The 23,361-nt window shown below is 43.3% G+C and overlaps 1 protein-coding gene across 4 annotated transcripts in view; it reads right to left on the bottom strand.

Annotated features, from left to right (window-relative positions):
• LOC112982170 (PDZ domain-containing protein 2) overlaps positions 1-23,361 on the bottom strand; it is a 210,769-nt gene that overhangs the window by 126,289 nt on the left and 61,119 nt on the right. For all 4 annotated transcript variants that reach the window (XM_064500657.1, XM_064500658.1, XM_064500659.1 and 1 more), the window contains exon 2: positions 17,727-18,595. In XM_064500657.1, coding sequence (XP_064356727.1) covers positions 17,727-18,205 — 479 coding nt within the window. In that variant the 5' untranslated portion in view covers positions 18,206-18,595. The remainder of the gene's footprint in view (positions 1-17,726; positions 18,596-23,361) is intronic.

The following is a 23,361-nucleotide window of genomic DNA, read 5'->3' as shown; positions in this document are numbered from 1 at the left end:
TTTCTCTCAGTAGTATCCTCTTTTAATTTCTATTCACTTAATACATTAACTTTTTAATTGTGCATGGGCCAGGTTTGAGACTCTACACTGGAACATGCATTTGCTCAAACAATCTGTTATCACTGAGGGTTTTTTTGTTTTTTTCTGGGTGGAAACACTTATCTAAGCTTGTTTTTAGAAATGATAACTTGGAGGCCAGATTGAGAATTGAAGTTATCCTTTAAACACAAAAAAAGTGAAAGGCCAGTTTTTACCCTCCCTCAAATTCAAAGAAGATTTTCAGCAAGACCTCAATCCAGTACGCAGAGCCAGGCATTTTCTCCCTAATAATCTTTCATGCACCAAAAAAAGAAATACTTTACAAAGATATAATATCTTAAAATAAGTACTCACCCTTATATCTCTATTTAAATTCCATTCTTCTCCCTCCTCAGGCTGAAGCCAGTTTTCTCAGTTCTTAACCTTCCTCCAGGGTTGTGCAACTAAAGGCAAACTTTTTTGTAGGGTCGAAGACTGTATTCCAATTTTTTTCTTCCCCTGTCTGGTCCAAAGGTTAGCATCTCAGCAAGTATCCTATGGTCATTTTTACTCCCAAGAAATATTTTGACAATAAAACTATTTTTAACTGTGCTAAGCTCCGTTGGGTGTAAAATGTTACACGAGAAGCTCAGCAGCCTAAGGGAACGCGGATACCAAAGAGGTTTGTTTCGCTGCACGCAAACAGCGATCTGAATCTTTCAGCAACAAGACTCTCCATGCACAGTACGCGATGTGCATCTCATTAGAAACCTGAAGGGTCACCAGATATTTGAAAAATGCACTTAAAAAATGCCAGCCGCTAGCTAGAGACAGCACGGCGCTGCGGCGGGTTGTGAGGGCTCTGCACCCAGCACCTCTTGCCTGTTGCTCCCCATGCCCCGTGTGCAGCTCAGGAGGAGGATTACCAAATGCACACCTACCAGGCAAGGTCAATTTGGCCAACAGCTCGACCGCCCCATCACCGTTTTGCAGAGGAAGATGGTGAATCCGCAGGACTTCACTCTCGGTCCCAGGCGTGGAGCAGTGCCGTGAGCCGGGGGAAGGAGACCACCGCAGGCCATCTGCTCCAGGATGGCATCTCCAGCACGTGCACACTCACGTCCACCTCTGCTGGAAGCCATGCAAGCTCTGGCATGCTGCACCTTCAGAGCGGCCCGAGGAGCGGTGCGCTTTACCCCTCTGCGAGCTGCTAGCACGATGGTTATGTACCACTTTCCCTCCCAGCATCCAACCCGGGGGGCTTGAACTGCAGAGAGGGGTGCATGAGCTCTCTGTTCAGGGGTTAACTTTACCCCTAGGAAATATGCTGCCCACATGGCAGCTCACTAGGAAATACCAAGGTAACATTTTTCTCTTAAGCTACCGGAATAATGTAGGTGACAGCAGCGGCTGCCCCCTCCAGCAACTCATGCTCCAACCTAAAGTCATTTTATATTACTCTCCCCAGTGTCCTAAACCAGGACTGCAGAGTTTGTTCCACACAAACATCATTTTTCATTTGATGCTAGAATAGCTTCCATTAATGCAATAAAACGTGCTCCATACCTTACAATAGTCAAAGTAGAAGCCCAAATCTTGTTTGCTTTTTAAACATCACCAGGCATCCTGCCTTTTATCTCTGTTGACTACCCAGTGAATGTCAAAGTGTGCCATACTCCCATCACTTATTAATGTTTCAAGAGTCTTCCTTAAAACATACATCAGATTTAGGAGAGATTTTGTTCCAGGAATCCTCTGACCATTCTCTGCAGTCAGAAAGAGCAGTTTTATTTCACAGACTGGATATAATATCCAGAAACATACTGAATCTATTTCCAAATATTTTCTTTCTAAAACCATTACAAAAGCCACTGCCAAAATGTGTTCATTTCTCTTTAAGTATGAAACCTAATTTGGATTTCTTGATCCAGATCATCTTAACACCCAGGCTCAGTTTTGCTTGCTAAAGCAATCTGCAGGCTCCAACTAATACAAATTTAATCTGCAAGACTTCTTGCTTGGGTTGGACAGGTCCAGCACGTCTTTGTAACAGTCTCCACCTCATGTGTCAGTGGCATCTGGTACTGATGGCAGGATCTTGGGCATGACGCTTAAGGCACTCCATGGGCAGGATCTTTCTTGCATTTCTGACCTGTTTTGCATTTACCCTAGAATATCCCTGTATCTTGTGGGATCTGAGATTTATGACTGGTCCATAACTTCATGCTAATTTTTTGGAGCTGTGGTGTTTTCTTATGGACCAATCTATGGCAGCTTACTGCATTTAAGAACATATACTGCAGTTCCAATTCTCCTTCTACATAGTCATAAACGAAGAGTTACTTTTTTTAGTTAATTGAATTACCCTAGCATAATATTTATATGTGAAAAATCAGAAAACACTCCTATATCCACTAATATTGGGGATTCTTCCCCTCAATGATTGTTTAACATGTCTGAAAAATAATGTAAACTAATTTTCTAGGGGGTCAAAAATAATCTGTCATTTGACTGTACCCAAATAAAACGGGCATTATGAACAACAGATGCTCTTCCTCTATTTCAGGCTTTCATTTAGTACAGGCCTTATTGAGGCTCAGGAACGGTTTTTGCCATCAATTGAAAGAAAAGGAAAAGAAAAAAAAAATCAGGCCTCAGTATTATACAGGAGCATTTTGACCAATTGGCATAATCTAAAGGTTAAGAGTTCCAATGTGTAGCTGACCTAGGGAAAATAAGAGTGACAGTAAGTTTAAAATTTAAGTATTCAATCAGGCAGATGAACCCATTTCTCCAGGACACGATCTTCAGGTTTCTTTGATGAATGCCAGAGAAAAAGCAGGCAGTAAGATGTCTCTGCGATCTTAACCCCTCAGCCTTACCTCACAGTCACTTTTTTTGTCACGTTCCGTGCACGAACCTAGTCCTCGAAAGAGACGTCTGGCAAACCCCAGAAAAAGAAGCCATCGGATGAGAACGGCGGCAGCAGCACAAACACCCTGAACCTCAAAATTCCCGAGGGTCCAGGCGAGCCCCGCAGGTTCGCCCCCAGCAGGCCACCCCAGGATGCCCAACGTCACTCCCCATGGAGGAGAGGATCTGGGGCTGGGGTGGTGGAGACATGTCCAACCTTACCAGACTGTTCCTACTATGTAAGCATGCAGCTATGGCAATAATTACATGGTTATATTTAATCCTGTTTTTCTTTTTCTTGCATGCTTATCTTGATACTGATACTGTTTTCTCCTCAGTTCAGTTGCTGTCCAAGGAGCCTGTTCAGACTTGCAAAAGAATACTCACCAAAAACTAGTTATATTGAACAGGATACCATTTCATTGCCACAAATACATTTTCTCAGAGTCCTGGGGGCTCTTTTTCCCCCAAAAGACACACATTCCACATGCAGGGCCTCACTGCTTGACTTTTGCTCTGCTTCAGCTCTAAAAGATAAGCAGGTGATGGTATAATATGCAAAGTTTTACAAAATTGCGTGTACTTTTCTTGTCAGGGAGCAATCGCTCCAACCCAAGAACTGGCAGCTCCAGAAGGCTTGGCTTTGAACCTTCCTACCTCACAAAAAAACCCAAATACCATATCTGGAAATCAAACTTCAGCTGCATGTTGGCTGGAACACCATGACAAAAACAAAAGTTTTTTCTCAAAGCTTGCACTAGGAACAGAGCAAGACAGTGTTTTGGCCTCAGGGCCTTGGAAAAACAGAATTCAGTTTTTCCATTCTGTAACTATTCCAGCAATACCCTACAGGTAAATAAGTCTTCTCACTTGTTTACACCGACACCTCTTAGAGGCACATGGGAAGACTGGACAGTGGCTAAATTCATAACCAGGAAGGTATCTCATATGGCAGGGCTTACTTGTATTGCTAAAAACGCACATCTGCAGAAGCAGACATTTTGAAAGAATTTTAGGTCTTATGAAACTGCTCTTACTTTATAATCCTCCAGCAGAAAAGCAGGTACCTGGAAAGAAACACTCCACAGTAATAGCAGCATTTCCTCCAGAGAGCTCCCAGCACCTGGACAAAACAAGCTGCTGTCATCACCTCCCTGTCACGGGTGATGTGACTTGGTCGCAGGGAGGAGAAAAGACTTGACCAGGACCCAACATTTCTTAAATTCACACGTGATACCCATCAGGCTGTAAGACCTTGACAGGAGCTTGATACCTAGCTGTAAGTCATATAAGGCTTATGTAAAAATAAATTACAAATAAATGATTTAAAATAAGTGTCCAGAGGAGAAAATGAACTGTGAGTTCAACACATTCAGCAGTGCCCCTGGCATGCAACAGAGGCAGCAAGCACTGGCTTGCTGCAGAGAGCAGCACGGACTATAAGCAAATAGCAAGTGTCACTAATATGCATGAGGCAGAAGTTTAAATAGAATTTAAGCTATTTATATTGGGTACATGCTGGATTCTTCCCTAAGCTGCACCAGCATATGGCTTGGTATATGACAAGGTATATGACATCTTGCAAAGGAGTTCTTAGTTTCACCAAGAGTAGCATGACTCCTCGGATATAGTATACGGCCAATGGATCCCAAGTGTCCTCTGTGTAGGTTGAGGATTGCATAAACAAGGAAGAATATGCCTCCTCATAGTCTTTAATACTATTTTTCATACCATCATTAAGTGAGAGAATATCCTCAAGTCTGGAAAAAACGCAGGGAGTAGAATATGGGAGCTGACACCTGGATTCAGGATTAGTTTCCTTGGTTATTAGAGCTGGCTGAACAGTTTTAACAGATATTTGTCTAATTTAATTACATATTAGTCAAAACACTTGATCACCATTCAGCCAGCAAGAATTAATGAATCTGCCTTCCCAGTCCTCAAAAGTTCATTGGATACCAACTATTCTAAGCCCTTCTTCTGCCAGAAAGTTTTTTCTACCATTTTGTCTTTTTACCTGTTTTGTTGTTTTCCAAACTCTTCTGAAGTCCACCTCTCAAGACAGATGCTTATTTCTGTACTAACTTGCCCAAAATCTCTTCTACCAGATGATTCCCCTTAAATTCATTTCCCCAGATTATGTTTTGATTCCTGTGTCACTAGAGAAAGCATGAGTCGCAAAATGATTTTAATAATGCGCTAAGATTCTGACTCTCATACACTGTTTAAAATATAGTCCATTTATAAGTGAAGTCCTGCAGTAAACCCTTGTTGACTTTGAATTTCACACACTAGCCATTAACTTCTGAGCCATTTGGCATTCATACACTTTTTTACTATTATTAGTTCTTTCTCCACAGCATAACTGGTGAATTATTGAAATCCGATTTATCTTAACCACAGTCCATCCCGATGAAATTGAATAGTTTACTAAATAATTTTCTGCTCTGCTGTACATACCACTTACTTTCTGAATGCAGGCAATGACCTAAAAACTCACCGAGGAGACAGTATTTTGTATTATTAGGTCAGATACAGAATAGCAAGAGGAAATTTGGAAGGCAGAGCTTTTAAGTTTCCATGCAGGCAAACTGGAAGTAATTCCACTGGAGACCATGGTGTTATGTTATTGCCAGTGATCTCAGGAGCAGGTTTCCTAGCTTTGTTTTTCTGTGCAATAAAGCCACTCCTTAGGCCACTCTGCAGCAGTCAAGAAAGAGAGAAGCAGCAGGAGGAGATCGAGTTATGAACCCTCGGTGGTCTGTTCAGTACCTGCGGCTATGCAAGGGTGACATTTCCAGGGCTACAAACGCAGATATCACAGCCCAGAGTGAATCAACCTCCCCACTCCCCCAAACGTAGCTCCCTCCAGCTGAAGGCAAAGAATAATCCCCCCTGGTTCAGCATTAAGCTGTGAGACAGCTTACAGCCTGCTGCTCAGCAAGATGCAAACATGAGCCCTAAACCAAGGCGTTCATGTTTGAACCCAGAGCAATTCATCAGATCCACGTGGCCTGAAAAGGGAAACTAAGAATACTTAGTCGCCACTAGCTTCTCTGAAAAATTGGGCTTCTACCCTTCTTTGCCAGCAACTTAAATTTTACAAAACTCTTACCACATTTCTGCTGGGACAGTGTTTAAATCCACGAAAAAGGCCTGTCCAGCCAGTGGCTGGAACTAAAAAGCAGCTCTCACCTGTTTAACTTGCAAAGGCTACAGAAGAGCTGTGTCCTCACCTTGTGCTAGGACTCCCATTCCTCCAAAGCAGAGGGCAAATCCTGCTTGCTGTGCCTGATGACTGCTGGCCTGGAAGCCAGCGCAACTACTGCTCTTTTTTTCACAGGCCCTTGTTTTCAAATAGGGCACTCTGGGGAATAAGTGTTTTACTTGAATTAATTGCTTTTCCTGCTTTGGGGAAAAACAAACAAACAGGTTTATTCATTTAGAAAACTTGGCAACTGCTGATCGCCAGTTACTTTTTTGGAACGGATATTTTACAAAGAATTTTAACCCACAAATTCAGTAAATATGCGGGATTTGCAAGTTAATCCAGTAAGGCCATTATGCTGATGCTCCAGAGGACTAGTTACCATCAAGAGGGGAAAGGAGCCAACTTCTGAAAGGATTTCCCTAATGCCATTTTCATGTTGGGAAGTAAATAGCAAGTTTCCCTTTTAATAGTCATTGGTTTGGGGGGAGGGAACTGATATAACGACAGAGACAACAAATAAGAAGTTTGTGCCCATGTAAGCATGCTTCAAATTATACATCTGAGCTTTGAGAAAAACAAAACATCTTTTATCTGTATTTATCATTTTTACACTGCGAAGATGGGAAATGAGACGATATCCCTTAAGATCAATTATTAAGGGCCAGTGTAGCCATCTTTGATTTGTACTAATTTTAGGAGCTGTTTATATGAACAATAAATTTCAAAATTGGGCTGTTATTAACATCCATTAACCAAGCTGTATAAATAATGAATTTGAGAATACCCAAATTCCTAGGGAAATGAGGTAGTAACACAAAACCCTTCCATTTCCAAGGTCATACAGATCACTGAATCAGTATTCAGATTTATCTTCTGCACTTAAGTTCTGACTACCGACACAAGCTACAGCAACTGGTGACTCCTTTGCTGTCAAAGGACTAGATTATACTCTTTTGCGATAGTTTGGATAAGGAGTACCAGCTCAAAGTCGCAGAAGTTGTGCAGGTATAACAAAAGCATCAGGTCTTCCTGAACAGCTCCCTCTGTTTGCATTCCAATATATACGAATCCGCCCCGAATGCAAATAGTATTTATGTGCTCCATTTATGTGTGAATAAGTCCAAGAAACAATTAAAGTAGCTATATTGCAAACATACACACCTAAAAGGCCTGTAGAGAAAGACTTTTCACTGCCGTTTTATGGAACTCCTCAACAAGGCAGCCAGATTGCCCATTGACATAACCCCCAAATCGCTTAAAATATTTATATGACATTGCCCCCTAGAGGAAACTGAGAAAAATCTAAGCTTTAGTGGAATTTTGTACAGGTAAAAATAGGAAATGTAGTGTTTCAACAGAACAGTTACTGTGTTAGCAACCATTTTCAGTAGAAACTTCACACACCAGATTGGCTCTGTTTACCATCGCTCGAAGCTTTCGAGAAGGAATTTCACAGCCTCTTGCTCACATTCCTTAGCTCTCTGGCTGGGAGATGGGCTCAGCGTTCAGGTGGTACCACAAAATTTAGAAGTTGCAACATTTCTGGGTTTTTCTCATCACTACCATAATAAAAATAGCACAGACTGTGAGAAACCTGCAGGCACTTAGTAACTCTTCAGTTATTATGGCACAAAGAGGCTGGTCAACATATATGAGGATGAGAAGAAGGACATCACCGAGTCTTTTTTCTTCCCCATCAGAGTTACTTTGCTAGCCTGAACCCATTCCAGTGCTCAAGTAATGGACCAGAAAAACAGTCAAAACTGTTGTTCTAAGTTCAACCTATTTGCTATTAATTTTGCCTATTCTTTTTCAGAAGTCCAGTTTTCCATAATACCTACTTAGGGGCGACGTGAAAAAAGACTTCAGAACCATTCCAGACAATAGAAGAGTGTCTTGGTCATCAGCAGAAACAATAATCCCCTTCATTCAGATTTCAACGATTCTTCTGTGTGCGGGTGTGCACGTGCATTTTGAAAAAACCTGAATACATTTTCCACCTACCCCTAGCTTTGCACAGATGGTCTTATTAAGGAGCCTTCAATCTGGCCGGGTTTTCACAGTTTCAGATGCTCTAGAATGAAGTTTACTGCTAATAATGTTGTTTACCCCACTCTTGTTGTGTCTCAGTAGGTACAAGTTGATCTTCCTGAATTGCCCCAATCTTAAAAACTTCCAGCAGTTCCTGCCAAGTTAATCTTTTTCTTGATACAGGTCTGTGACAAGAGCTTTCCTTTGGAGGTCCAGGCTGCCATGCTGGGCATCACACAGTTCCTCCAGAGGAAGCAGTGAGAATGGTGAGTGATGTTAAAGCACCTGCAATTGAAATATAAGCCCTTCCCATCTTAGCCTACACCTCATAGATAGAGACAAGAAAGTAAGCTTCAAGGAGCATGTGATAACGCTCTGAGCCTGGAGGCAAGTGTCACATCTGATAAGAAGAGCAATGAGTTTTTCTGCAGAAAGGAAAAGGCCCAGCCCCAAAGCCATTCACCACAGCAGCTGTCTCTGGTGTTACACACCTGCTTCTCTGCTGAGCAGACCTCCATTTCTTGTATTTATCCTCTCACTTGTGTTCCTGGATGGCAGGTTCAAGCTGACAAGCCATCTCTCAAAGGCTGACGTCAATCACAGGCTCTCCAGGTGGAACCATCTCCTGTTCATCATCTTTCAACCCTCTCCACTCCTGTCCTTTTCAAATCGGACCTGATTCCCAGGGACAGGGGCTCAGTGGATTTTAAGCTGCCACAGTTAATGCTTTTAGCTCTGGAGGGTCATAGTTTGGTCCCAAGTGCATCTTCCAGAATAGCAACCATCTCACCCAAAGATATATAAGGTGGGTGAAAAGATGTGATTGCCCCCTCCCTGCACAGCTGCCCTGAAACTCTTCTGAGAAGTGGTACACTTCTCTGCTTAGCCCAGTATTACAAGAAAAAAAAATAAAAAACATTTCAATGAGGAGTGGAGAAGCTGTTGCCATGCTTTTCCAAGACTCATGCCACATCAGCCAGTATGGGTGAAAAAGGGGAATCTGCTGTGTATCTCTGGAACATGGTAACCCAGCTCTGGTCAGCTCTTCCTCTTGCAGCAGCTCAGTGCTTCTCCCTCACAGAGATCATTTTTGAGCACACGAGCTGCTTTTTGCAAAACCTTGGACTCCCAGAATATTAAGAGTAGTTGCTTCACCTTTACGGATTAGAAGAGACACTGAATGACTGAACATTGCAAATTGGTGTGTAAGGGCACAGGCATTATAGCAAGAGCAAGAATAACAGGCACAAAATGTTCCTTGCTCATGGTTTTTAGCATCTATCTTTTTTAATTATTGATGGCTAAAACACTGTTCTATGCTAGCAAATACACTTCTGGAGAGTTTGTGAAAATAACTACTTCTGCAGCCAAAATCCTCCCCTGCTCTTTAGCTGGGTGGTGGAAAAAAGTGACCTTATTTTGTGCATTACAAAAGTTCACCGGTGAATAAGTTCTGATGAATCCTGGCTGTATTCTCAGATGACCTTACAACATGGGATGCTTGCTGCATACAGGACTTAAAATCTCACTCAAGATGGAAAAGGGCTCAACTTGGTGGCACTTTGGCTTTAGGGATACCTGACAAGGCTAAAACAAGAACACCAAACCAGCAGACCATTCCCACCATAGATCAATAAGGAAGAGCTCCCCCCCCTCCCCCAAACAGTGAATTTGTTCTCTTGTAATCGCAGCACAAGTGTAACACCCAATTAAATGGAGATGTACACCACATATTTGGCAACAAGACACATCTTTATAAGCACATTATGGAACGGAACAAAAACAGACAAGAAATATTTCAAGACAATCTGCTCTTTACCTCTGAAGTTTTTATACCTCCTAAGGCAACCCCACCAACCTCTGTCCAATACTTTTCAAACCTGATACAATCCCTCAGATCCGCAGAAGGAAAGACGCATATAACTAGGTGACATCCTCAGGGACATCTGCAGCTGATGCTCCCCAGCCCCAGCTCTGCACACCTACAGAGACAGACCAGCTCTCTTTCGTTTCTCCCAAAGTTCAGCAGGGACAGCGTGTAGAAGGCTATGACAAGCGTATCACTCTCAAAATTTTGGAACAAACATATGAACATATATATATAGGACATAAGCCATTTAGATTAGTGGGGGTCTCTCCATTGTCTTTTGTGGCTTTTAGATAAAACAGAGCTGAGCCAGAAGACAATGAAGATGCAAAAAACAAGAAGGAAGAGGGGTTTGGAAAGCTAGTGCCTGTCAAGGAGGCAGTTGTAGCAGTGGGATGCTGCAAATAGCCATCACTACAAGGGAACGGGCTATGCCTCCGCAGATGCTGAACTCCGCGCAGGGAGGCTGGGAGGGAAGGCAGGAACCAGAGGGTGCAGAAGTGAAACCGAGTGAACCTACGTTCAGATTAATAAAGCAGAGATGACAAACAAAGTGATCTCTGTTGAGCTGGAGGATTAGTGACCTTCTGCTTACGTCTTTTGCTCTTAAGAGAGGATTTGTGATAAAGCTCATTTCTTCAACACAATTTATTTCTCGATACGAGTGGCTAAGTCTGCCCACACCTTTCCTGAGGATTTAAAGGAAAGAAAAACATCTCCATTTATTTCTTAGTCCTGTTATAGTCTGAGGAGGAGTGGGGTGTAGATCCACTGTCACAGTGAAATACAGCAGCCATGCTCAGAGAAGGCTCCATGCTCCAACATACCAGGGTTTAGGGGCGTAGTGAGACTTACACCATGTCTCAGGTATGTTACACATTCATTGGCTTCCTCTCATTTCACATGGGTTGATCACACATTCGCTGTCTCCCTGGTTATAGAAGCTCAACTGGAAGAGAAAAACCCCCAGCCAAGATCCCCACATGCTGCTTATTTTCCATCCTCAGTACCCTCCTGCCAGGCAGCTCAGAGGACACGTCAGTGTACGCGACTCATCCATGCCCGTGATAATGAGCCCAGGTCTCAGGCCTCTGTTCGTTGAGCCATCGCTTTGCAGCATGAAGACTTAGTACAATGAGAACAACAAAACTAACTGAACACTACAAAATGTTGTGGATATTTTTTTAGTCCACTTAATAAAAATCTATTCCCTAGGATTGTATTTGGTGGCTGCACTCTCCAAGATCACAGTGTTTGTTTTTCACTGTGTAGTCGGCCCTGTTAATATTTTAACAAGGAGCTCCCACAGAAATGTTTGCCCCTTGGCCAAGGGCAAAGGGCCAGGATACATTTCCATTTGTTTTCCTATTAAAACAAAAATATTTTCTTATGAATATAACCAAGAGAAGGACCTAGTAACACCAGGCAAAGCAGCTGCTTATACTGAGCAGCACTTTTTGTTGGCAGCATTTTTGCTTTGGGAAGGAGGTGAGGAAACAAAGTAAAACAGAGCAATCCATCTGTGCAAGCTGATGTGCCCACAAGGAAGGGGGAGGAAGAGAGAGAAAGCTTTCTGTGATGACCAGGGATAGTTTTCTTGGAGGGGATTTTTCCTAAATAGGGATGTAAAAAGAAGACTGCTCTGTCAAGCAGAAAGTAAATCCACCATAAGTTCCAGAAAAACCCAAGTCCATCACAGGCACAGAAATCTGAAAACCTCCCCTTCCCTACCACCACACCCTCTACCATCAGATGCTTTCAAATGGAAGAGTAAATGATGAAGGCAGCCCTAATGTCTAACCCTACCAAAGAACAGATTTATTGCCGAAGCCTTAAACTGAGGGCCCTAGTTGATGAGTGGAAGTAGCACAGCCTAGGTCATCTGACAGGGTATGGCTTGTCACACCCTGGCACAGGAATCACAAATCTGCACATCAATTGAGAATAAACCACTAAAGTTTGCAGGGCATCATTTCAAAGTTACCTTTGCTCACCATGCCCAAACTGTGCCATCCCCACTCACCAGGTGGGGCTTCTGCAAGCATTCTGAGCTCATCACTGAGTAACGTAGCATTATAAAGGCTTGCAGATGCTCCGGAGACAACCACAGCCCCAAACAGCAGGGAAAAATTGACTACAGCAGGGACATCTAACCTATTGCAATGACAGCATTTCACCACAGCATGGCAGGAAGCTGTATCCCATATAAAATGCAAACCTGGAGCACTGCACTTTGATATCAAAGGATGGCCATGTTTTTGTGGGAGTTCTTCCCAAAAAGAATATCTTTATATGCCAGTGGTTGAGGGGTTTTTTTATTATGAAAAAAATCATTCAGTTCAAACTTCTGGGGTAAGGGGAGCTTGAAAAAAAGATCATTGATGTTTCCAAAGAGTGAACCTTTCAATGTTTTCAATCCACAGTATCAGATTTCTCTCCTCACCACTTGAGCAGCTCTACTCAGAGGCAGCATAAGTCCAAGTCCTTCATTCCAATCCACGCTGCAAATGTGCCACTCTACGCTCTCCCTGCATGCAGAGATCCCCAGCACAGGGGCCAGGAAGAACAGCAACCTCTTGAAGACCACTGGCTAAAGCAGAGAGCAGAATTTGGCTCTGAATACAGCCAGGGACTGCATATTACATTCTGAGCACCAAAACAAACTGTTTCAATACAGACCCTGAAGGGTTCAAACAATGAAGCACAAGGCCCAGGACTGTCATTGACTGTGGCAAGCAAGCAGCACAAAGTGCTTTGCGTGTTTTGAGACCTGTACTTTGGTCTTTAGAAGTTCATTAGAAGTTCAGTGTCATGCTCTGTAATCACCAGCTAGCCCTTGGAGCTAGGACTGTATTTAGGACGTCTGTATATCATGAAAGTACTATGTGCAAGATTCTTCTCAGAACAGCACTGACCTGTTAGGTGGACCATGACGTTACCATCATATTTAAAACTATCCTGAAATGTGTATATGTGACATACAGTAGCAGCAAGCATCAGAGAAGATCTCAGCAGTACTGGAAACCACTAACTTCAGGTAAGGTTAAAGCTTCACCTTTAGCAGTTACACTTAAAACTTGCTCTCCATTGCAAGTCTGATTTCTGAAGATCTTTCTCAGCCTCTTCAGAAATAAACAGATTTCCCTGACATTCTCTATGCTGTGTCTCGTGCTGGGGAGGAGTCCCAGGAACTCCCCCAGGACACTGGCTGAGGAGGAGAGACTAAGAAAAGGCCATACAAAGGTATAGCTGTCAGAACAGTTCTCTGTTCACTTTTTGGAAGCTACTCCAGGTTGTGAGCTAAAAAGCAACCAGCCAGTTCTTTGACTGTATTTCCACACATTGTGATGTTTGGACATTTCTGGAGATGAGAAACATGATATTTTGTAGTGGTTGGGTTTCCTCAGTGACAAAATTATAACAACATCTCATGTTTATACCATGCTGTCATCACTTGGAATGCATCTTACCTTGCTTTCTTCAAAAACAGTTTGAATTTGAAAATATATTCAGCACTGATATTAAAGATTAGACATATATGGTAGCTGTATCCAAGCATTGCAGCTATGCCTGATGCAATTCATAATCAAGTATTTCAAACTGGAGGAGATTCATGACAAAATAATTCTTTAGCGATCCTCCCAGGACTTCCTCATAGAAGTCCCACTCAGTCATGCTCAAGAAACAAAGGATTCATCTGTTATCTGCAAGAATACCAACAGCCTCTCTCCAGAAAATGAGTAATAGTCCAAAACGAAAGGAGCAGTTCCAAAATACATAGGAAGCTGTTGTCAGGGGGAAAATAATCCACGTGTTTTTGAAAAGCAGTTTTATAGACAGAAGATAAATAATTATGCAGAGTTTTGACTAACCTTTATTCAGTACTCCAATATAGCTCATTTCCCTGCAATTGTATTTGATGGACATGCACAATTTGCTAACTCTGAAGAGAGCAATAATTTTCCTTCAGTCACTAACATCACCAAAAATACCACCACCTACATCATTACTCTAATGTAATAATACGCTGTTAAGCAAAGAGCTTTGATGATTATATTAATGCATAATCTCTCTAAATGAAAAGAAACAAAAAAGAAACAAGATCAGCAATAATTAACCTGTTTCTGCTGTACACATGGCAATCATGTGGAATTCAAATAAATCATATTTTTTTTTTAAAGTAAAATCAGATTCAGCTTCCCTAAAAGGGAATGACAGACTAGCGATACCAGCAGCCTGCTCTCCCAAGAAGCTGAGTGCTTCTCTTCTGCATGGTCACTGACCCCATTACCTTTGAGAGCTGAGGACGCTCAGGCACAGTACCTGCCAAAATCACGTGCCGAGAGAACAACTCACAAGGAACAATTTGTGCCTTTCCTGCACAGAGGCAGCAGAAGAGAGGCTATTTGAGATGCAAATCCAGTCACCGATTTGGGGGAGGAGGAAGATAATTGATTTTTAGAGTTGTTTGATCAAAGAGAGGTTTTTGTTTTGTTTTGTTTTTTTAAGCCAATCTGTCTAGATCTGCCTGATCTGTTACTGGTCCAGCCATCCTCTGGAGACCAACCACCTCCATAGATAGCCAGCAGAAGGGAACGTGTCCCCCTCCCTCACCCACTCGGTTGTCCAGGAGGGCCCGCGTGGTGAAATGGAGCTCTACCAGGCTGTGAGGTGACCACCCAAGGCCTGGGCATGTGTTCACGTTTCTGCCGACCCTGCCACAAGGGTGGTAACTTCCAGGAAAAAGGCAGAATCATGAGACCCTCTGCTCAGTGCTCCGAGTCCTGAAGCACGTGCCAAATTCCCCGTTCTTATGGAACTAAATCAAGAGATACCCTAAAAATGCCAGTGCAGACTGCAACATGATCACCGGGCGAGATGGGGCTGCCCTGACATACCTGGTGGGTGAGGAATGAGCATGAAATCAGTGCTTTTGCTTGTCCAATCCAACTTGGTGCCAACAGGAGCTACAGGCAGAATTTTAACTTCACTAATTCCAGCACAACTATGTCACGCAAAATCACAGCACTAAAACCCCTTTGTGTCCACCTAGAACTGTTTCTTGCACAGCCAATGAATATTTATGCAGTCAGGCAAACAGACAGAAATACAACCAGGATTATGCAGTATCTCCATTCAGTGCTGTCTTGCTCTGACACCTCAAAGAACCAAGGGGAAAGGGCTCTGCTATTGCAGCAGTAATACAGAAATACTTTAGGAAAGTTGGTGCTTTGAAACAGTTTTCCCAAAATGCAAACTGACACTGTGTTTCAACTGATGATAAACGTATGCAGAATCATCTCTGTTTTGATAATGCCAATAGAGAAAACAGGAGGACACCCAAAGCCTCCTAGACCCAAACAGATGTGCAGGCTGGCACATAGGTGTTGGGGCAACCAGCCAGATCTCTGAGAAGTAAAACCAAACTCTCCAAACTGAAAGAGTCCTCAAGATCCCAAACTGTCATCCACCAACATCGCCCTTGTCAAATAGCGGTTGACAGTAAGCTAGGCAAGGAAGCTTTGGATGCTGAAAATACATCAGGTTCCGACTAAGAGATATCCAATTTAGGCCCAAATTTAGGGCATAGAACATTCTAAATCAGGATTTTAACAACAACAACCCTGGCCCCATACCACCAAATTGTAGGAATTCTACCTTTATGATGGCAAAAAAATACCTGAACTAAGGAAAAAGGAGCACATGGTTCTCATTAGCAACGGTCACAGCTTGGTGGTCTAATAACAGAGCTTTCAGAAAGGAACAAACCCAAATTGAAGCCTTCAGGGATAGGATAGCAAAAACAGATACCCAAACGTTTTGTACTCCATTGAGTATTACCTTTCTTTTTGCATTAACAGCATAACATTATTGCTGGCCTCTGCAACTGATTCCCTTGGATCTTAGGAACAGAGACTTCTGGCAAACAGCATACTAATTGTTTTTTCCCCTAGAAAAATTCTCGGATTTGGGGGGGCCACTGATCAGAGAGTTTACAGTGACAGTACCATAATTTATACCCATAGAGGCTTGAAATTACAGAGGCCTGTTATCATACCTGCAATGCAAAAGCTGAGTTCAAACAAGATGTTCAAGAGAGGTCAACCCAGCAGATCTAGGAGAGCTGATTGTTTTTTAACCAACCACCTTTCCCAGCATCCACAGATTAAGGAGTCACTGCTTTTTTACTGCTTGTGTTATTTACTGCTTCTTCTTTGTCCAACCATTTTGCAAGCTCACGTGCAAACACAGAATAAGGCTCAAATGTTGCACAGAAGAACCAGCAGTCAGAACAGAGCACAGAGACAAAGCCGCAGCAAAATGGAGTATTACAAGGGCAAATTTGGGGGAGAGGGAATTGGGACATGCCAGGTGACTTCTACAAGGTCAGAAGCACACAGCAGACTCAGGAGTAATGGTTGCCCCAAACCACTGTCACAGCCAGGCTTCAGGGTGGAGGATGCTTGCTACCTATTGGCAGCAAAGGCCACGCACTCTGCCAGATTGCGACTGTCACACATTACCCCCTCGAATCAAGGCCATCGGGCTTTGCAAGTCTGACAGCTCAAGCAGCAGACAATCAACCAATTAGTCTTGTTATCAATGCTATATTCTTACTGAATAAATTCGTAAAGATTCAGCTTCCTCCCTCCTCACAATATTCAGTAGGGGAAAATACAGCTTATTTCGGTTAAAAATCTGTTATTTGTCCCGGTTGCAGATTTCACTTGCTGGGCCACTTTCTCTGTTGGAATAAAATACCACTGCTGAGACCCACAAAGTATGCTGGACTATTCAGGCTACAGATCAAGCCACTAAGAGTTTTCTTGTACAGAAGACCCATTCAACTAGTGCTTTGTTTCCAAAACTGTCCATCCCTAAATTGCACCCTTCAGCAAGAGGGTGGGAATTTTATGCCCTCAAGTACATTGCAACCTCAAGCATGAACTAACATTTTCATCCTCATCTTTATCAGAGAAAGATTTTTGCCTTTGCAAAGTGAATTGTGAGCATGTTTCCCGGCCCACAAAGAGCAAAGCTGGGTCAGTAACCAATTATACAGTAGGCGGGGGGGGGACGGGGGAAGAGAATAATTTACATTGTTACAAGTACATTCATTTCTGATTTGAACTCTTAAAGGCTTCAGATTTTCTGGGACAGGAGACAGCAAAACAGGGAAAAGAGCAAAATGAAATAAAATCAAAGGGAATTTGTTAACATGAAGTTGTTTCAACCTGGAAAACACAAAAGTGTCTTGCTTTGAAAAAGTCTCAGACAACATTTAGCTGTCAAGAAAGCTTCCCTCAACCAAAATGATTCAACAAAAATAAGATACACCGCCAAAAAATCTTGCAGTGCTAAGTCTGTGTTCATTTTACTAAAAGAAAAATCTTATCAAAACCGAGAAAGAATCCTGTTTTAGTGAAGACTCTCTGCTGCTTCTGAGGTGGTATTTTTTGACACAATGACCCCTCAAAATTTTCCAGTGAATGTGCGGGCAGCAAATGTAGGCCTGCTAATTATTGATTTGCTTTCATATTTTCTGCAGACCCACAAGAAAGAACCCCCAGATCTCTTGGGGACTGGCAAACCAGAGGTCAAAACCCCTGCTCTCACAAAGCATGATCACCCACAACCTACTCCATGGGTCATTACACACAGCAGATCGGCAGCTGTTGTCCTTACCTTGCCCCACTGACATCCACACCAACCATCAACTGTCCGTTCAGAGAAAGGACCTCATCTTTCAGTCGCACTCTCCCACACTTCCCTGCTGGGCTGTTTTTCTTCAAGTCCGTCACCCAGATACATCCAACGTCAAGCACTGGACCTTTATGACCCTTTCTCTTTTTTCCGCCCCGCCGTTTCTCTCCATAGTCTCCCAAAGCAGGGATGTTCCCAAAACTCAAACCGAGAACCTCAGTTTTTCTCATCTCCTGGGCTAAGTAAGCCGTGCAGATCTCCATGTCTAAAGTACTGGAACCACCTTGCTGCAGTTTACTCTCGTCCACAGAGAAGTTCAGCTGGATGTACTCTCTCAGCTTCTGGATGGCTGAACGACACAGGCTCTGCTCAGGACCCTCCACCTCCTCCCGCAGGCTGTTCTGCAGCCACTGGCACAAGAGGGGGAGGAAGAGCCCCGCGTTCTCCTGGGTGATGGGCATCGTGGCCACCCGCGCACCACGTCATGGGAAGAGCCGCTTCCAGCATCTGCTCCGCAAGCCTTTGCTAACCCACCTGCCAGGGTCTGGGCAGCCTTCTGCTTCCCCCAAGACCACACTGGAGGCAGGATCAAAACTGAAAATAAGCCTCTGACCCATCTAATCTTACAGCAGTTGGGCTCCGCTAACAGTGCTGCTTGGCAAAGCACAGCTGAGGCAGGCCGTCTTTTATGAGTGCACTGGAACAAGTCCTGCAGAGAGGTCAGCGGAAGGAAGCAGCAGTGAGCTTCTCCGGTGGCTTTTACAGCTGTCCAGTTGCATATGCCATCGGGACCCCACACTCCACCAGGAGTGACGTCTTCTTCCTACCACTGTCAGCTGCACCAGCTTGCCCTGAAAGGAGAAGACCGCACAGTTAGCAATGCCACCAACATAAACCAACACCCGTAAATCAGGACTGCAGGCAGGAGCTCAGGACCTGGACTTTCACAGCCAAAGCCCGTTTCCTTCTGCTGTCTACCACTTGAGGGCACCACTTGCCCTTCTTCAGCAAGGGAATAAAAGGTCACTATTAGCTCCCGACCTCCCTAGTGAAGACAAAATTTATGAACTGTGCAACCACAAATGCCACAGCTCTGCACCCAACGCCAACACAGAGCAGTCCCCGACAGACAGCTGAACATCATCTGCCCCTTTCTGCTCAGAGAAAGGCTGAAGAGGCATGTCTTAACACTGTAGTTTCACTGTCAACTGAAGCTGGCTGACATTGCTGCTGAAGAAGGTGGCTCTGCCCTCTTCCATGAGGGTGTTTTTGGGCTTGGTTTATTTTAATCTGCATCAGCCCCCTGATCTGGTTCCCCATCAGCTAGCATGAGGGATGGGTCAAGGGAAAGGGTAGTAGCAAACATGAAGGGGTAAAAAAAACACTGGGGGGGTCTCTTCTCTTATTGGTAGTGGTGGATTATAGCAGCTTAAACCTACCCTGCAAGTAAAGCACTGACAGCACTGTGCTGTCAGTGACTCAGTAAAATTAGCTGTTAAGCTGCAAGTCTGTTCCCAAACCAGCCCTTATGAGCTATCTTCAGCACGTCCTTCTTCCCACAGCTGCTGCCTTTTCTCTTAAGACTGCCACAACCCACATGTGACTTGGTGGCTAGCCCCTTTCCCCATCCCTCTGCCTTCACAGACAAACCTGGAAATGGCTTTTTTCCTGTGCCAATGTAGCAAAGGGGAGCCCCCAGCAGCCTCCTGCCCCAGAACCACTCAGTTGTACATACACCCTGCCTTGGCCAGACACCCAGAGCTCCTAAGTGACCTCTAGAAGCCATCCATGAGCTGTTTTGTGCCTCTGGATGCTCCTTGCATCTACAGAACATGGTCACCCTTTCCCCATGGATGTTGAGAGCTGAGCAGGTGAGTTTCCCAATTTCTAGAAAATTCAAGCAGGGAGCTGCATATAGGTAGGCCAGGAAGCTGCAAGAGCTGGGGGTTAGCAAACAAGAGCATGAGAAGGGGGTTCTTCAAGGATCATGGGGATCTATCCCAAAGAAACAAGGAAAAACCCTGCAATGAGTCAAGTCTGGTTGCTTGGTTTCTTTTTGGGAGTAATTTTCTTCGCAGCATATGCTGCTCAGCAAGCTATGCTCTAGGAAGGTAAAAGAAGGCTACTGCTTAGAGTCTGCAGACTACGTGTCTCCAATTTATTGCTGCACCATAAGGAGGATGCAGGACTCAGGTTGGGCAGAGCAGCCTGTAGCAGCAGTCCCTGACCCTGAGAGCAGGGATATTAACAGAGACTCTCACAAGACACTGCTGTCCCAAAGCCAAATCCAGAGTGTCCCAGAAATGCTGCCAAGGTTTCCCCACCTCCCTGGCTGCGTGGCACTAACTAGACAGACAAGAATGACCCCAAGGAAGCTCAGGCAGGGAGAGAGAGAAGACATCAGGATTACAGATGTTGCCCCAAGAGGGCTCTGGCATCTTCAGCAGAAGGATTATGTTCCACAAGTGGCTGAACAAAGGGAGAAATTGGCCCATTGCTTAGTGAGAGGTTTAGGCTCAGAGTAGTATATAGAGGGGACAATAAATAAATAAATAAATAAAATAAATAAAGCACAAACACAGAAGCAGCCTGGACACAGCTCTAAAAGCAGCAGTGGTAATGAAGTCACAGAAGGACTGGGAAATGGGATTAAATCTTTTGAATATCTTAGATGTCTAATGCGACATTGGCGAGTAGATTACTTTTAACATAGGACTTAGGTCTTAATTAAGATCTCAGGTTTAATATAAGTCAAATGATTTGTTTTTAATTGGCATAACTGGCAGCTGTTGGAATAAGACGTAACACTGGAATACAAATAAAAAAGGTATAGCTTATTCAGAAAAGACTGGCAGAGAAAACAGAGACGGCATCACTTTGTATATGAAGGGCTGATGTGTATGTTTGCTTTGAGGTCCAGAACACAGAGGGAGGTAGATCTGTTAAATTCTTTGGTTAATAATAAGAGGAAAAAACATGGGCAAAAGTAGGAGGAAAGGGGTGGTGAGGGCACAGTAAATCCCCAAACCAAGAAGATTAAATGGATCAGGCTGCTTGATGGTAATGGGAGAGTGTAAGCATCAGATACCTGCTAGAAAGGAAAGCAATTCAAGAGAGAGAGTCCTTGTGCCATAGGAACAATATTCTCATATAACTGATGGGTCAAATAACCATTAGTGGCAAAGTGCTTCCAGACCTGACTGTACCCACAAGAGAAGAACTTGTTGGGGGAAGAAGGTGGAAGGAAAGTCACGTAGGAGTGACTGGGAATGACGGAATCTTCCATATGCAAAGGCTTGGGAACAGCAAAATAGAAACGCCTGACCTCAGTATGTACAGAAAACTGCTAGGTAGGATTTCATGAAGTAAAGTTTAAAGGAAAAAGAAATCAAGGAGAACTGTAGTTTTTCAAGGAAACAATATGTTGTGCTCAAAAGGCACAAGCACAAAAACATCTCAATGCAGAAGGATCAGAAGACTTGGCAACATCATGAGCTTTTCATTTATCTCAAAGACGAGAAGAAAGCACACCAAAAGGTTACTGAGCATAAGTTAAAGAACAGAGTGAATACACAGGCAAAAATATTAGAAACATAAAAGCACAAAAATGAAATAAAACTTGCAGAAGATAAAAAAATATTTCTTGTTACCCTTTATATGTATATTAATACTAATATGACAGTTAGGAAAAGCATTGCTCAGAGGGAAAGTTATTGAGAAGTGACAGCAAAAGAGGCAAAGTCTGTTTGATTTTTGCTTGGGCTTTGTTAAAATTGCCTACTATGCACAGGGGATTAGTACAGTTAATACTACGACCCATTACCACTACAAAGGTACACTATCCTTTTCTCTCCCCATTCTACAGTGGGATCAGGACTCTATCCAAGTCAGACGTCTCCAGATCAGCAGGGTGTGACAAATCACCTTTTAAATTACCTACAGAGCAGGCCGAAGCAATCTCAGAACGCCTCACGGTTATCAGTGAGAACGCAGGCAGGTAAGGTGCCAGAAGCCAGGGAAAGACAAATGCATTGCCTCTCTTCAAGGGTAAAAAGAAAAGTAGCAAAGGGATGCTAGAGCAGTCAGTCTAGCCTGAATTCTCTGAAAAAAACTCTAAAACAAGCAATCAAAGAAACAGTTTGCAAGTACCTGGAAGATAACAAAAACGTAAGCAGCAGTAGACACAGAAATGACAAGAAAAAAAAATCGTATCAAACCAAATTAATTTATTTTCATAATAGAGAAGTTGTTAGATGTCATTTACCTGGGCCTTATTATAGCGTTTGACACCATCTCATACAACTTTCTCATAAACAAACTAGGGAAACATGATTAAATGACGCTACTATAAAGCCATACCCAGGGAGTAGTTATTAATGGTATGCTGTGAAAACAGAAGGAGAGTCTGAGTGGAGCTCTGCTGGATCTATATAGTCTGGTTCTGTTCAGCATATTCATTAGTGACCTGGACGCTGGAACAGAGCACACTTACTAAATTTGCAGATGATATGAAGCTGGGAGTTACTACAGATGCACTGGAAGACAGGATTAGAATCCAAAATGATCTCGGCAAAATAAAAAAGTTATCTAAAAATTAGGATAAAGTTCAGTAAGGACAAATGCAAAGTACTTCTAAAGGAAATCATGCACACATAGGATTGGCTAGGTAGAAAATCTTTGTGAAAAGATGCAGGATTTACAGCGCATCATGCACATCAATAGAGTCTGGCTATTGTAGTGAAAAAAAGGTTATTGTCCTGGGATGTGTAAAAAGAAATGAAGCCTGTTAGGTGTGTGAAGTACTCCTGTAGCCTGTCTCAGTGTGGGAATGTCTCAGCTGGAAAACGGCTCAATCTGAGTAGAGCACCAAGATGATTACCAAGCTAGAAAATGTGACTTGTTAGGAAATACTCAAGAAATTAGGCCCGGCTAGTCTAAAACGGAAAAAGCATTGCGGGTGAGGTGTGAGAACACCTGCTAAAGGTCCTCAACTACCTAAAAATACCCCACAATAATGAAGAGGAAAAGAGCCAGAAGAAAAGTCTGTCCCACTTGCCCATGGTGCAGCAATGGATACAAGTTACATCAGGGCAGCTTTAGGTTAGCTGTTAGGTAAACTAAAACAGGTAAAGAATACTGAAACACTGAAGGACACTGTCTAGGGTGACTGGGGTCTCCATTCGACAAATATCTGTCAAGAACAACAACTCAAGTCAAACCTGTCCTTGGGCTATGGGACAGACTAGATCCACCCATTTCAGTCCCATTTATATTTTTTAGCTTTCAGCATCATTTTCTATCGTTCTGTGGAATAGTTGGATCAAATTATTCACATAGCAGAAAACATCCAGCGAGTTATTATAGCGACACCTATACAATTGCTTCGGAGGGAAACATCAGCAGAGCTTCTGAAACCACACAAGGTTCAAATTTATTCAAGCTCTAGAGGTGATCAGACCGGATGACCTTTTCGGCCTAATGATTTGAGGAGTTTTACTCCAAGCTGGACAGTTTTGACATTGGGTGGACACGTTACAGGCTGCTCTTGCACGCTATCCCCAGAGCAAAAGCGTTGCTACCATCTCCAACCTCCCCAACCTGGGTCCATGAAAGCAGC

This window comes from Dromaius novaehollandiae, chromosome W (genome assembly GCF_036370855.1).
Source record: "Dromaius novaehollandiae isolate bDroNov1 chromosome W, bDroNov1.hap1, whole genome shotgun sequence".
In the NCBI taxonomy this organism is placed as follows: domain Eukaryota; kingdom Metazoa; phylum Chordata; class Aves; order Casuariiformes; family Dromaiidae; genus Dromaius; species Dromaius novaehollandiae.
This window is presented reverse-complemented; position numbering and strand designations above follow the sequence as displayed.